At 50.8% G+C, this 15,015-nt stretch overlaps 2 protein-coding genes and 1 long non-coding RNA gene across 6 annotated transcripts in view; 2 read left to right on the top strand and 1 right to left on the bottom strand.

Annotated features, from left to right (window-relative positions):
* The window catches only part of DHRS7B (dehydrogenase/reductase 7B), an 11,179-nt gene extending 10,978 nt beyond the window's left edge, over nucleotides 1–201 (bottom strand). Inside the window, exon 1 of one of the 3 annotated variants that reach the window (XM_042828103.1) lies at nucleotides 148–201. In XM_042828103.1, coding sequence (XP_042684037.1) covers nucleotides 148–167 — 20 coding nt within the window. In that variant the 5' untranslated portion in view covers nucleotides 168–201. Of the gene's footprint in view, nucleotides 1–47; nucleotides 68–147 lie in introns of those variants that run through there. The other 2 variants (XM_042828104.1, XM_042828105.1) reach the window with 2 other exon arrangements.
* Nucleotides 202–4,793: 4,592 nt separating this feature from the next.
* Nucleotides 4,794–12,506, top strand: LOC122165286. Its single transcript, XR_006170444.1, has 3 exons — nucleotides 4,794–8,478; nucleotides 9,670–9,706; nucleotides 10,595–12,506. It is a non-coding gene; the product is annotated as an uncharacterized LOC122165286 (long non-coding RNA).
* A 1,928-nt stretch (nucleotides 12,507–14,434) lies between these two features.
* Nucleotides 14,435–15,015, top strand: part of USP22 (ubiquitin specific peptidase 22) — an 87,407-nt gene continuing 86,826 nt past the window's right edge. For both annotated transcript variants that reach the window (XM_042828146.1, XM_042828144.1), the window contains exon 1: nucleotides 14,435–14,625. In XM_042828146.1, coding sequence (XP_042684080.1) covers nucleotides 14,500–14,625 — 126 coding nt within the window. In that variant the 5' untranslated portion in view covers nucleotides 14,435–14,499. The remainder of the gene's footprint in view (nucleotides 14,626–15,015) is intronic.

Here is a 15,015-nt window from a genome sequence, read left to right as displayed (position 1 = left end):
CAGCCCCGCTTCCACGCAGCCCCGCTTCCACGCAGCCCCGCTTCCACCTCTCCGAGTCGCCCCGCGGCTCGCCCTGTGGAGCTGAGTTGACCGGCCGCTGGAGGGACAGGAGGAGCCCCGGGGAAAGAGTGAGGGCACGGCGCGTACCTGGCAGCCCCCGTCACCATGGCCACAGCCGGAAGTGCCGCGGTACTGCGCGCGTGGTACGGCCCTCAGGAGGGGCGGGATTTCTGGTAGGCTGCCCAATGGCCGATCGCGCCTCTGAGAGGCGACCCGGAAGTGGTAACGCGGGAGGGGCGGTGCTCGACCAATGGGTCCCCCCCTGTGTGCGGTCCGGTCGAGCAGCGCCGCTCCCAGCGCAGCGTTCCGCCTCCGGCCCCGCTGGGCTGCTCGCGGGGCTCCGTCCGTTCCGTCCTTGTTCCCGTCACTGGGATGTGCCGAAACTGCTCGCACGTGGGCCAGGGAAGGCCAGAGATGGGGAAACGGGTGAAAATGGGAAGGTGAGCGCTACCTGGCTCCACGGACGGCTCCATTGAGCCTGTTTGCTCCTGGGTTCAAGGCAGAGAGATGGGGCTGTTCTGAACGCTGAGCTGGGCGTCAGGGGAATGTCCTGAACGGGGCAGGTGGTCCCTCGTGAGCTCACACTGCTGCTACGTGCTTGGCTGATAACACGGGGATCTAAATTCTGTTCTTTAACCCCTCTGTGTGAAGACTGAAAATGGAGAAGTGATGCAGTGTGTGAGCGAGGAATGGTGGGTGCTGAATTCCTGCAGCGTCCCATGACAGCAGAGAGAACTGCAGCTCCTGCACGGGCTCTTTGAAGGGATTCTCACAGGCAGTTTTGGTGACAAAGTGGGACCTGAATGACAGCTTCACGCGTCCTCGTTCAGTGATGGCACTGTCAGCAGGCCATGGAGTGCTGCCAGGGGACAGCACAACGCTGCTCGTGCCTTTGGGATCCAGAGGCCTGAGGGACTGAACACTGTGAGGACCTCCTGCACCACGGGAACGGTGCCTGCCTTCAAACCGGTGCTTTTTTCTGTTCCCTGTGGTGATGTGTGAGCAGAAGCTACATTGACAGGCAATCCAGAGACAAAGGCAGGTAATCCTGGGCGTCTTTCCCTGAGATAAACAGTAGGGTTTCACGACAGCAATTTGAAGGATGGTTTACATCGGATAACACTGTTTTGTTCCTCTGCATTAAGGGAAATACGCTGGAGCCTGAGTTCAAATCAGTGTGTTTGCCGTTAATAATGGATCAATAGCAGTGGAAAAAGAAGAATTTGGGATCTTCCTAAAAAGTCACATTTCAAGGGGTCTGATGGTGGAGAGTTTTCTATCTCTAGGGCTGCTGTGGAATGAAAGGAAGGAGTCAATAATTTTATTCATACAAATTAAACTGAAAAACAAAGCCAAGAAGCAGTTGCTTTATGTCACGGCAGCCTGACTGGAAGCTGTGGTCTGTTCAGTCTCCTGAAAATCAGAGCTGGAGGAAAAAAAAAAACAAAAACAAAACAAACAAACAAAAAAATTTCAAACCATCCTTCTCCCCAAAGTGGATGAACTGTAGAGTGATGCACTGTCTTTCTTACAGGACAGCAATTGCCTGACGTCCAGGCTCCTGTGCTAACTTACCCGGTATCTGCCAGCTCATTTCTTTTAGCAGGTAATAGTCAGTGTCACCAGACTGGCAGGTGCTAGGGAAGTTGATTGAAACCAACTGCCCTGCAGTGGTTGAGTGGAGAATCATGCAGCAGGGGGTTAGTCAGACTAGATTTGCAATTAGAGAAGAAAATTCATTAGAGTAAGTCTTGATTTTGTTGCTTTGATTGGGATCTGTTTTAGTAGATGAACCTGATCTATGTAATTAGCAACGAGCTCACCTTTGATTTAAACCTGCTGATTCACGAATTGCATATTGGTGAGATGAGTAACTCGTGTCAACGTGCCTTTGTTCTCAGGAACATTAGAGAGGAGTCTGTCCTGAACCTGGGGCTTTTGTTCCAGAGACCGTGCCGCCTGAATGCTAAATGTTGGTGCAGTCTTTTAAAACGACGCCTGTTGTTTTTATTAGCACTCATTGTCTCCTCTTTTCTTCTCTTTCTCGCTGTGTCAGCCTAGAACTGCAGAGGGCTGGAATCCTTTTAGCATTTTAACGCTTCCTTAGCAAACATCCTGCTGTTCTATTGTTGCCCTCCTGAAGTGTGGGAGCTCTTTTTTTTTGAGGGAAAATATCTCCAAACTCTAGGAGCTGTTTGCACTTGTTCGGTCACATCTGCTTTGCTGCAGGCATCGCTGAGTGCAAATCTTCAGCCTTTTAACCCCATTCTCTAGGGCAACAATTTTGTGCTCTAGTTCTTCCAGGCTCTTATTTGTCACCTATTTTTCAAGGGGCACGGGGTGTAGCTTCTCTTTTGGGAAGAGCTCTGGATGCTTACCCTAGCAGCAAAGAGCCGTGCAGAAGTCCTCACAGGGGAACAAAACCTCCAGGGGAAAACATCCATGAACTAGTTTGAACTGAGTGCTCCCAATTTCACAGTGCCTTTGGTTGGAAAATGTAAATGTTCAAAGAGCTGTGGCATAATGAAAGATTTTTTTGTCACAGCCTCTGAAGCAAGGGAGCAGTCTCCTCTTTCCCTCCCTGTTTGCATGGATTGAGTTTTGGTCGCACCTAAAAACCAGCCTAGGATGTCTGTGTCCCTTCTGGGCAGTGGACCCAAGAAGGTGGTTGTGTTTTTTTGCCCCTTTGCTTTTTGCTCAGGTTACAGTTCTGATTTGGAACCTTTGGGCTCTGGGCTCCTTTCAGAGAGCTCTCGGGAAGGCTTTGGGCTGTAGCCCCTCACTCCTCTCTGGCAGAATTCTGCTCCAGTTCAGCTCACTGCCCTACAGGTTTTTGCACCACCTGAATTTTTTTTTTTTTTTTTTTTTTTAAAGTTCATTTCTGTGTGATTTGGTTCCAATTATTCACAATTATTGCCTTTTCCAGGCACTGCACTGCAGCATTTCCAAGCTTGCTATGAAAAAAGTGTACTTACTGAGCCTGCAGATACATTATGTGGTTGTGCTGCAAACTCCTGACTTCTGCGGCCAACTCAAATGCTGGGGAAGAGGGAGCACTGAGATCCGCCCCTCGTGCACTGAGAATCATAAAATGTAGCACAACCGTTTGAACTGAACTGAATGCCTCTGAGGGAGACCGTGATGTTTTGTCACATGCAGAAGTGAAGACATGGCAATGCTGAGGTACCGATCCCGTGAAGAGGTTCTAATTGTGGTTGCTGTATAGAAGTATCAGCCTTGTTGACCTCAGGATACCCAATCCTGTCAATCCCTGCCGCCTTCCTTCTTTGTCTTGGTGTGGTGCAAGCAGTGAGGTCTGAGAGCTGGTCCTGCAAGGCAGCAAACACACATGCAGAGGAGTGCCTGCTCAGCCCTTGCTGTGCTTTTCGGTGAGGTAGGAAAGAGTTAAAGACAGCAGAGGGCGAGTGCTGTGCTATTGTTCAGGCATTGCTCTGCATCTAGGGCTGCTGCTCTCTATTCCCGGATCTGCCTCTGGCTTCCTGCACGACCTTGGGCTGCTCACCCACCTTCACTTTGCTTTAGTTCTCAAATTGCAACATGGAAATCTTTCTCTTCCTGTAGTGCCACACGCCTTGCTGGCTTTAGGGAGGCTGAGTTCTCAGGTGGGAGGAGAGGGGAAGAAGAGGACACATTTCCACTGGAGAAATAATTATGCAGAGCACAGTAATTTCTGAACGCTCTCTTGTTCACTTGGGCACAGCAGAGTGCACGGTGCTGCTTGTGTTCAAGCAGGCCAAAGTCACATTCCATTTGTCGTCGAGCAGAGCAGTGTCAGTTGCAGTGTTCCCTTTTCTCACTAGATGGTGCTTTTGATCAAAGATACGAATAACTGCAGCGCTCCGCACAGAATTGCTCTATTTCTGTTCCCTGTCTCCATTCCTCCCTCTGCTCTTTCTGTGCTGTAACACTACGGGGGACACTTAACGATGCTGGATGTTGGGTGAGGCTCATCTGGCAGTGCTGCTCCCAGCTCCCACCAGCCAGCTGTGGCTGGGCTTGGGCTCTTGACGCACGGATCGGTGCTGCCGGGCTGTGGCAGAGAATTGAATTCTTTCCGTGTTTTCTATTCCCATAAGGAAAAGGCTTCAAAGAGCAGGTCCCCTCCCCCTCTCTGCTGGTGAAGGGCATTTAGGGAAGCTGGGGAGAAAAAAAAATCCAGCTCTGACAGATGCATTTATTTAACAAACCACAGCCTTTCCTCACCTTAGCAGCACATTGGTTGGTTTTGGTTTTTTGTTTGTTTGGGTTTTTTTAAAGAAGGAATTGCTGTTTTTATATCTATTTTGTATTCAGTAGATAGTTACCTAGCCAAGGTCATTGCTGCTGCATGCCAGCACCACGCAGCCAGCCAGCTCCTCTTCCCTGAATGAGCACCACGAGGCTTCCACAGGTAAAGAACAGGAGTGAATCTGCCCACGCCAGGTCCCACGCTGCTGCAGGGAGCCACACGCGCAGCCCTCCATGGTCTAAAAGGCAGCAAAGGAGGTGAATGGAATTGTAATCAAACACTTCCTGCGCAGACATGCACAGGGCTCTGTTAGGAGCAGTGAGAGGCACAGCGGGGCGCGCGGTGCTGCGTGTCATCACGCTGTGCTGCTGGAGCTCCCCCCCCGGCCCCCCCCCCCCCTGCAGCTGCCTTGGGTCGCTGTGCTCAGTGCTCCCTGCAGTGCCGGTGCCTGGCTGAGCCGCACGCTGCAGACCTGCGCCCGCTCCCATCGGGTTGCATCACGCCCGGCTCCCTCCCCGTGGAATTTTACAACTGTTAATGAATGGGGTTGGAGCACCGCTGTGCCGCCAGGCAGCCGTTGGTGGATTTATGGTCGGAGATTGAGCTCCTGCCTCTGGCACTGCATCGGTGACAGCAGTGCTGTGTGTGTGCCAGCAAGCCTGCGAGGCCAGAGCCTGCAGCAGCCCTGTGCTCACGTGCTGCGTGTTGTTCTTACGGTGGTGACGTCCCTGCAGCAGGGACACAAGCTATGCGTGAGAGGAGTGTGACACAAAACTGCTCTGAGGACCAGGAGCTGACAGTGATTTCTCTGTCATTCCCCTGTTGTCATCTTCCCCACTGCACGTACATTTGTTCATCGTTAGTAAGGTACTGTTGATGACTAAAGCCTGGGTCTGTATCGCAGTCTGCTTGAAGGAGCAATCGAGGACTGCAGGGCTCAGCTCATGAGGAGTGGGGCAGTGCGTTTCCTCATTCTATGGGATGTGAAGAGTCCCTCCTGACTGACAGCGAATTGCATCACTGCTTGTACAGATATTTTTCTCTGCAATGTGCTTGTAGTGTTGTTTTCCACCAGTGAAATTTGCCAGCACGTCCCAAATTGTGTGGTTTTGGAATGGAGAAGCAACATACCTGTGCGGGGGAGAGAATGAGTGCTTTTTGCTTCTTTCAATCTGGCTCTTCCCTCCCTTCTCCCCACATCCCCATGTGTTACAAAGCCAGCTGCTCCCAGAATAGGTTGGGAATGAAATGTCACCGTTTGAAACTGGTGAGTCACACTTTTTGAAGCTTGGGGGGGGAGGGAATCTGAAATCCTGCGGTGTGGCAGAGCGTCTCCTGGTGAGCACAGAGGGATTTTGAAAACCACGGGCTCCCTGATGGTGGAGTCGAGGGGTTTTGCATGCAGGCTGCTGGGTGTGTCTGGGCTGCTTTCTGCAGGAGGATGGCAAAACCTGCTGCAAACTTCAGCTGTCTGCTGGAACGTACCTGCTGCAGCCACATCCCAGCGCCTTCCCGACAGGACTGGGTCGTATCTGACAGCGAACCTACAGTGACTCTCTTAATTAAGTCTCCCTGCACTGCTGTGAGGTATGTAATTACAGTGAGACCTGACTTAAGCAACCACACGAGGGACTAACAACAGGAAAAAAAAACCTCTTTACCAGAGCAAGGAGGAGCAGAATTATACTGTTGCTTTTTTTATAAATATATATATATATTTCAGGGGAAGTTTATTAAACAAAGTAAGTCAGTTAGTCTGGTTTCTTCTCAGTGTATCCCAGTAGGGATGATACCTAGGATGATACCTTTAATGTACTGTATGTTAATATAAGCAGGCTGTTTCCTTCCAAAAAGATCCTTGAGATTGTTAATTTTTTTTAATAGAGATTTCTGTGAAAAGCATCAATTAATACAAATGGTAACAGTGGTCTTGTGAGATGAGCTGTTGTTACCAGAAGCTGGGCAGTGGTTCTCACTTCCCAACTCTGTCCAGGGGTAGGAATGTTTATTCAAAGGGTGACATGTGGGATTCCTGCTGCAGCCCTTGGCAGCCGTGCATTTCCACACTGTGCATGGCAGCCCTGCCTTGTAGGTGCTGAGTTGTGCACCTTGAGCTGAGCACCACTGGTCTGTGCCCAGTGCTGGCAGTGGCAGGTTGGGCTTTGTGCTGCCATTCCCATCTTGCCCACCAGCTAGCTGGCTGTGTTAATATCCTGAGCAGCCGACTGCGGTGGCCACAGAGAAGTCATGCAACTCATCTTACAGCCTCTGCTTCGGCCTTACTGACCTCCAGCTGAAGGGCAGGTGGAAGCTGGAGACAGCAATACCACGAATGGTCGCGTGGTGAGCCAGCTGCAGTCCTCTTGAGTCCCCATTCAGTGGGGTGCTGAATACATGCAGTGAGTAAAGCTCCCCACTTACAGGCTGAGCGACGCAGGCAGCTTGCTGGGGACTTTGCAGGAGTAAGCCTTAGGGAGTTTGGTGCCATCTCTGTCTGTTTCACTTTAGAAAACTGAGCTAGTAACAGGAATTTATGAAGTGTGCATTTAAATCTCAAATTTTAGGTAGTGTTAACTAGAAGCCCACATACTGTCGTCACCGGACTTGGCAAAAAACACCCAACAAACCAACACAACGCTGGCTGCAGAAGATTTGCTGCAGAGCTTAAGATTTCATTTAAGACAAAATAAAGCAAACCCTGTGCATCATGGCCTCAGAGACAACCTTGGGAAGTCAGATCTGGGTGCCGTTCCACATGCCTATTTCTCAGCAGCATAGCCTGCTTATCTGCCCCACTCTTTATCTTTGTTGCCCTTTTTTCTCATCTCGGAGAACTTCAGTGAGTTTCCTTCTGCTGTGGTGGGCGAGTTGAACCAGCAGTGCTGCAGGGTACTTTGCCTCTCCAGATCCTGAATGAGGATTCCTGTTAGCTTACAGGCTCTAGCAGATAACTAGCCCAAGATAATGTTGGGTGCAATTGGTTCAAGTACGCCCTATTGAAAAGCAGCTTATTTCCTAGAATGAAGTTAGCATGATTTCAAACCGAGCAACGAAAGATGAATTGAGCACACAGCTCCAATGCTGAATCCAATAAGCATTTGAAATTTCAAAGGTACGTGATTTTTTCCTTTAAAGCTTCATGGGTTTTTGCCCAAATCAAAGGATTTTGGTGGACTGCTTACTGTGGGATTTTCCAGGCTGCCTGAGGCCACGCATTCTCAGCTCCTCCGCCTCGGCACAACTCACACCTAAGGATGGAACTCTCCCTAACATGAACAAGCATTTCAGCTCATTGGGACAAGCCAGTATTACTACTGAGTTGGTTTGGGCAAAATAAATAAATAAGGAGGGGAGGTGGTGACCAAAATGACGTGGTTGGACACTCATTAGCAAAGCATTGTCAGGGAACAATAGAAGAACAGACAAAAGTCAGCCCAGATTCTGTGGTATTTCCTCAAGGGCTCCCTCTGGCACATGGCTGCTCCCTGCCAATCCTTCCGTATTGTTTTTGATAATGAATAGAAGCTGAACAGATGATTGTTGTATTGTCCACTAAGTGATTCATTTACATTAAATACTGCTCAAAAGGAGGCTTTGGGTAGACTTTTTTTTATTCACTCCAGTTATTTATTTGTACAATTTAATTACCATCTTTTAATTCTCCACTGTACATAATTATTTCCTGATTGCTTTGGCTAAATTACAGGGGTTGTAACTCCTCAGAAGTCAGTGGTCCAACAAGCCCTGACATCAGCAGCAGCATCTCTGCATTTTCAGAGATGATTAAGTTCAAACAATCACCTTTAGAGAGCCACTCTTTCTTGGGGAAGGTGCTGAGGTTCTGCAGCATCTGTCTGCAGGTGCCTTATGCCCCTGCTGCCTGGCTCTGAACAGCAGTTTGGCACAAACTTTGCTGCATAAACCATCATGGCTTCATTGATTTCCTCACTAATCTCCCATCTGTGTGTCTTCACCAGATTTTCTTCTTTAACCCAGGCTTTCTATTGCAATTTCAGGCTTTTCTTATGGATGGTCAAAAGCGTTGAGTAGTTTCATTTTGGTTGGAAAGATGTGACAGATGTGAGAAGTTTAAGGCTTATTGACGCTACAGTTGGAAGAACTTCGCTGTCAGAAGGTGTTTAGTCCCAAATCCACATCCAGAACTACATGTACTTTGATCCACTGATTTGTGTGTACTGATGAGTAGGGGAGAATGACTGACACGTCCTGAAGGGATTTTTGATGCTGAAGAATGTAAAGAAATCAATGAAATCAACAGTTTCAAGCTTTTCCAGCTCCTGGTGTGTGAGAAGTTGCATGACTTTGCATTTGTCAAATAGCTGTAGTTAAAGCTCAAAAGCCCTGATTTCCTATGCAATCTCTGTTCTGTTCTCCCTTCCCTGTACCACACCAGAGATTCGGTGTAGGCTTTTGGTTATGTCTGTGTGAAACAGATCTTAAAGTCTGGAGCGGGGCAGCAAAAGAGTTAAGCAGAAGGGAGAAGGAACAGCCCTAATAGCGTTGAATTGTTCATCTAATAGGGCCTGTGTTTAAATCTCCCAGAACAAAGCAAAGCAGCTCTTTCTGATATTTTTTTCAGCCCCTTCTCCATTCTGTTAAGAAAAAGTAAATCACCACTCCTGTGCTGAGGTATAAAGTAAGATTTTGTTCTGAAGAGTTTACGTGTTTCCAGGTGAGACGTGGAAAAAGACTGACTCTTTGCAGTCAGTTTCCCATGAACTCCTAAGTCAAAAGAGCATGGAGGGCAAGAGTGTGCCAGTATCCCTGTAGCCTTACAGCTGTGAAAGGCTGCACTGAAGCTCTGCCATTCTCTGCTGCTGGAGTTGCTGAACCTGAGCAGAAGTTCCAGATGGCTTCCAAAGGATTCAGCTTCTGAGCATGTTCCATCTCTGTTACCCTGCTTTGGGAAACTGCCTTTAATGGGTCTGCGTTTAAAGCAAACATCATCTCCTTGTGCTTGGTCTTCTTTTGGGCTCTATGTAATCGTTTGAAACCCAGATAAAACTCGGCAGGCACACAAGCGAAGCCAGCCCTCCTCCTGCCATAAAACCACAACTGCCTCTATTGCCAGTGCTTCCCCTGCTGCCTTCCACTTTAACCCTGCAGCACTGCTCTCCTTGTGTTCTTGCTCTCCCCGGAGCCACACTGCTCTGTGTGTAGTGGCAGGCGATGAAACCATGCATTAGCAGCTCCATAATAGCTTTGCTCAGTGGAACCCAGCTTCCTTCACTAATCCGGAAAATGAGAGTTGTTTTTGTACATTTGAGAAGCTAATTATTTAAGTGCTGAGAATTAAGGCTCATCAGATAGTGGAGACTGATTTTGGTTTTGTTTCCCAGGGGAAGAAGAAGATGGAAGGAAGCTGCTCTCACACAGGTGTGCAGCATGGTAGCTCCCCAGTACTTGGGGTGGGGAGCAGCAGTGTGCAGGTCCCTTTCTAGAGCCTCTCTTCGTACGTTTCCTCTCTCTCAGACATCATTTGATGGTTTTCCCCGTTTGAATAGACTTTGAAAGTATCTTCTGGTCAAATAATGTGATAGCTTTATTTTTATGGCCATAACAAAGATGGACCCCGTTTGTGGCTGACCCGGCCTGAATATTTTGCAATAAAACCCTCGTCTCAGGGTTTTTAGAGGGGGAAAGTAGCTCACATCAGTTGTCCTCCTGTGGTCAGTTATCTTTCAGCCTTACCTTTGATCACAAAAGCTGAGTGGGATTTAGATGCTGCTATCTAACCTAGAAATGGACCTTGCAGTGGCTTGGAAAACAGGAGATGAATGGGGTGAAAACCCCCGTATCTGTGGGGAAACCACAGATGAGGGCTGATATGATAAACAAAGGTTTTACAGCACAGTGACTTTTACAAGTGAATGGCCAATAGCTGTATGGTACAGAATGGAGACGTGGTTCTGGTGGTTGCACTGGATGGACCCCTCCTTGTTAAAAGCAGCTTGCCAGGAATAAATGTCTTGTTTTTTAATGAGATCAACAATGCTGTGCTGTCTTCAGAGACTGAGGAAGTGAACTTTTCTGTGTGTTTGGTTGAAGTCAGATGTTACAGGATTGTCTGGACGTAGCTGACTTGACAAATAGCAGGGGTGACATTTTAGCTCCATGTAAGTCAGTGGCAAAATTCCTGTTGAACTCAACTGGGGCCAAGATTTCATCCCATGATGGTGCCAAAGGGAAATCTAAGAAATGATCCTCAGAAAAATAAGTGCAGGCATTCTGTTTCTCTAGGACTGTTTTTTTTTTTTACCTAAGGGGCACGAATCCTTGGAATTCCATGCACTGCTTTGGAGAGATCTGCAAAAGATCACGAAGACAAGCAAGTGTCTATAGGTTTAAATTAGAAATACAGGGGCCTGTGATTCCAAGGGAAAACTTTCAGGAGTCGATTATGAAATGTTAAGTCAGCTAAGCCCACTGAAATCCACCTATCTTTGTGCTCCATGGACTGACAAGCATCCTTCTGGCCAGACCTGTGCAGCTGGACTGGCTGCCACTGAATGTTGTGGATTGAAGCAGCTGCTCCACCCCCTCTGCTCAGATGTAGGCAGGGGGAAGCCTCTAATCTGGCGGATGCTTTTAGCAATGGACTGGACCGAAAACAAAATCTTTGTTTTAGAGAGGGTGGTGGAGCTGGGACCATATAAATCTGTTTTGCTGCGAGGTCAGTGATTGATTAATGCTGGAAGTGCCACCTTGGGATGACAAGGATTGAGGATACAGCCGCTTTTCTTCCCCATGTGGAGGCACACTGCATCTTCCCAGCTGAGCTATCCTGTAACACAGATGACTCTCTGGAGAAAGACTTAGCTGCACGTTTGCAGTATGTTTTAGCTACTATCAACATTTATATTCCATTGTCATTTGGGGGTAAGCACTAGTTAGCATAATCATCAGTGCTTTAAAATTAAAAATTCCTCCAAGAGATGCAGGAGGGATTGAAATGGTTTTCTGCCCCCAGAGGCAAATCCTTTCCCAAGCTATCTGCTGCACCAAAAGGTTTTATTCTAGAAACATTCCCAAGCCGTGCCCAAGAGTAAATTAAACTACAGCAAACTTATAAACTCTCGTGTGTGTATGTAGCAAGCAGGCCCTGATTTAGCAAATTACTACATGACTAAATGTAAGTATTTTCTGTTCCTATTTTGGAACTGATGTTCTTTGCTGCCGTGCCACCTTCACTGTATGGGCTGCCACAATCAGGAGGTATTTGTAGAGTATGAAATTTTAATTCTTCACAGGAAAGATTCGGGTGTCTTCACCAGATTGAAAGCAAAGGGCTTGATGACACTGATACCTTCTGGAGCTTGGTTCAGGCTCCCCTGGTAAGGAATTGGCTTCAGAAAATATTAAGAGCCATTCTTTTTCTGTGTAATTTTAGAATGGATTTCTGCTTTGGTACCAAAGCGATTCGCTGTCAGAGTGAACCTGAAATCAGATTTCTGGCTCAAAAAGCTCCCTCTCTTTCTGGAGAACAAGATGCCAGAAAAACTATGGGGGGACCTTTAAGTTTGAAAGGCATCGTCTGTTATCTGTGGAAATGTGCCTAGGAGTCCATCTTAAAATTTCAACATTCATCCTTTGGGATGTGATGGAGAACCTCAGGTGACAGTAGTTGTGGTTAAGGATGGATTTTGTGCTTGTGGGTTATCTTTGAGAATGCTTCACCAATCCCAGCAGCTCCTTGGGGTGGGCCATGGAACTTCAGGAAGCAGGAATGGTTGACTGCTGTAATTGTTTCTGATCTGTCCAGAGAGAAAAAATGGTATGTTCCAAAGGAAGTATTTATTTGTGAGTAGAACAAATTGCAGGTGTTCTCCTTTCTTAAAATGAAAGAATTATGCTTTATAAAGACGTGATTATTTTTATTTCTGAATAACACAAACGCTGCTGCACCTTACATAGAGTAAACATGATGACTTTGCAAGAAAGAGCTGCAAAGAAATCTCAGCGAAAACTTCGGTATCTGCAAAGCTTTGAACACATCCATTGTCTTTTTGATATCCTGTTTCTTTGGAGAGATGGACTTAAATTTCACAGACAGAATTTCTCTCTTTTATCTTTATCTCCTGTTTTGATATAGCCATGGAGAAAAGCCCGAGATCAGTAACAGCAAGTTCTTGCAGAATAAGAATAACCCTCTACTTGGGTTTAGACTGTAGTAATATTGGGGGTTTTGTTTAATTGGAAGATACTCAGATTCATTAGAATAAATACTGTGTGCTGTTAAGACGTTAATTACCCATCCCATTCATTTAGATACAGCTTGCTGTAAGATTATCTTCCCTCTGCGCTGAGGGATGTTTGGGTGGCTCTCACTAGGTAGGGGGTGGGTTTCTGTGCCTATTTCTTTTGACACAATGGCTTCTTCTCCTCACGAGTTCTGCACATTGAAGCAATAGAGCAGGATAGCGAGGAGGACCCGATACAAATCTGCCTGGCACACCTCGAGGTTACAGCTCCTGAAAGAGGGTGTCGATAGGAGCGCACAAAAAAGCGCTGCCTTCCCCACAGCACTGCCTCGCAGGGTTGTGTAAGAGCCCGGTGTGACAGAGCTGCTCTCCTCACAGTGCTCCATTCCCATCTCCTCCTCTTGCCTCACTCCGCTCTTACACAACTCCACAGCATGCGTATCACACGAGAGCTGTGTAAGGATCCCAGTGTTTTTCACGGTTTTCTCATTTCCTCCTAGGGCTTTTTAATAGGAAACGTTGCACCAACACCGGTTCTAGTGACCGGGTGCTTTGTGGAGAGCTTTCGTTGCTTCTCGGTGGACGCATCAGGAGAGAGCGGCAGCTCCCGATAGGAGCGCAGCGCGGCGCGGCCTGCTGCACCCAGCGCTGCCCCCCGAACCGCCTCAGCTGAGCGCAGGCCGCTGCGGCCGGACAACCCTCAGCTGGTGCCGAGGCTCCCGGGCGCAGGGCTTCTATCAGGCGGGAGGCGGCTCTGCCCCGGCAGCGACCCGGCTGCCGCCGCCCCTCAGGAAATCACTGAGGTAAAAGATCGAAGCGGCCGGGATCAGCGGATGTGACAGCACCGCGGCACCCAGAGCCCAGGCTGTCGCTGGGTGGGACCGCCCCACAGCCCGCCGCCGCCAATCCGCTCGCATCTTGGAGCGAGAGTGACGGCAGAGACGGCCAGTCGCTGCGAGGCACTCTTCGCAAACGTGCCGCCCTTTCTTCCCGTTGGTCAGATGACCTGTCAATTTACAGAGCCGTTCCCGCCCCTTTCCGGTAGGGGGAAATGCTAGGGAGGAAGGGTGGAGGGAGAAGGGGGGGAGGGGAAGAAAAGAAAATAAACCAATGAGACACCAAAGACGGGTACTTCAGCGGAGGAGCGACAGGCGAGCGAGCCAATCGCAGCACTCCTTCCCTCCCTCTCCGGCTCCCTCCTCGCGGGCGGCGGGGCAGAGCGGGGGTGCGCCTACCGCCCCTTCCCCGTTGGTCTGTCCCACTCCGGGCCCGGCGGGCTGGGTTGAGTTAGCGGCTCGGACCATCGCACACGGCGGGCGGAGGGGGGGAGTGCGGGAAGAGAAGAGGAGGAGGAAGGAGACGGCGAAGGAGGCGGGGGGGAGAGGTTTAAAGAGACAGGAGCCGAGCGGGCGGCCGGCTGGGGAGAGGGAGCGGCGGCGGGCGGAGACTCGCCCCTTCCTCACACACGCGCTCCGTTCGCACCGGGGCCGCCGCCGCCGCTTCCAGGCCCACCCCCCATCCTTCCCTTCCGCTTCTATGAGGTAGAAGGGAGCGGCGGCCACTCCGGGGGCGGCAGCGGCCGCTCTCAGCCGCCGCCTCCTCCTCCTTCTCCGCCTCAGAGAGAGCCCCATCTTTGTGTGCGAGGCAGGGAGAGAGGGAGGGGAGCGCTGCCCGCCCGCCGCCTCCACCGCCGCGCTTTGTTCGGAGCCGGGGGCTCTATGTGCCTGCCGCCCGCCCGGCAGCCCGCGGGAACGGAGGCGGCGGCGGGAGGCGGCGTGAGGAGGGGCCGCAGCCCCTGAGGGCGGTGGCGGCGGCAGGGAGGGAGGGTGGGGTGCCTGGGGGGGGCGCGCGGCCGCCCCGTGCCGTGCCCGCGCCCGCGCGGCCGCCGCCGCCAAGGGGGGGAAGGGGCCGGCAAGCTGCCCGCCGGCCCGGCCCGTCGGCGAGAGGATTGATGTGGGGGGGTCTGACATGAGTCCGCCGGCGGCCGGGTGCTGCCATGTGACCGGCTTCAAGGTGGAGAACTGGAAGCAGAACCTGAGGGCCATTTACCAGTGCTTCGTGTGGAGCGGTTCGGCCGAGACCAGGAAGCGCAAGGTACCGGGGGCGGCCCCATCCAACCCCCCTGCACTCCCTTCCTCTCCTCTCCTTTCCTCTCCTCGGGCCCGCGGTTCCCGGCACGCGGTCGCGGGGGTGGGAGGAGGAGGCGGCCGTGGGTGCCCCGCGGTGCGGGCACGGCGCGGTGCGGGCACGGCTCGGTGCGGGCACGGCGCTGGGGCCGCGCGCCGCCACCTGCCCTGCGCCGCCTTCCCCCTCCCGGGGCCGTTCCGCAGCGCCGCCGCCCCCCGGAGGTGCGGAGCCCTTTTCCCGGAACACGGCGGAGGCTGCGGGGAGGGGAGGGGACAGGGGGGGGGGGGGGGGGGGGGAGAGCCCCGGGGCGATGGGCACGGCCCGGCCCGCGGCGGGGCTTTGTGCCGCAGGGAGGAG

The sequence above is a fragment of the Centrocercus urophasianus genome, unplaced genomic scaffold (assembly GCF_019232065.1).
Source record: "Centrocercus urophasianus isolate 14NV4802_14NV808 unplaced genomic scaffold, USGS_Curo_1.0 seq_29, whole genome shotgun sequence".
NCBI classification, from domain to species: Eukaryota; Metazoa; Chordata; class Aves; order Galliformes; family Phasianidae; genus Centrocercus; species Centrocercus urophasianus.
The sequence above is the reverse complement of the archived record's forward strand: the minus strand, read 5'-3'. Positions and strand labels throughout refer to the sequence as shown.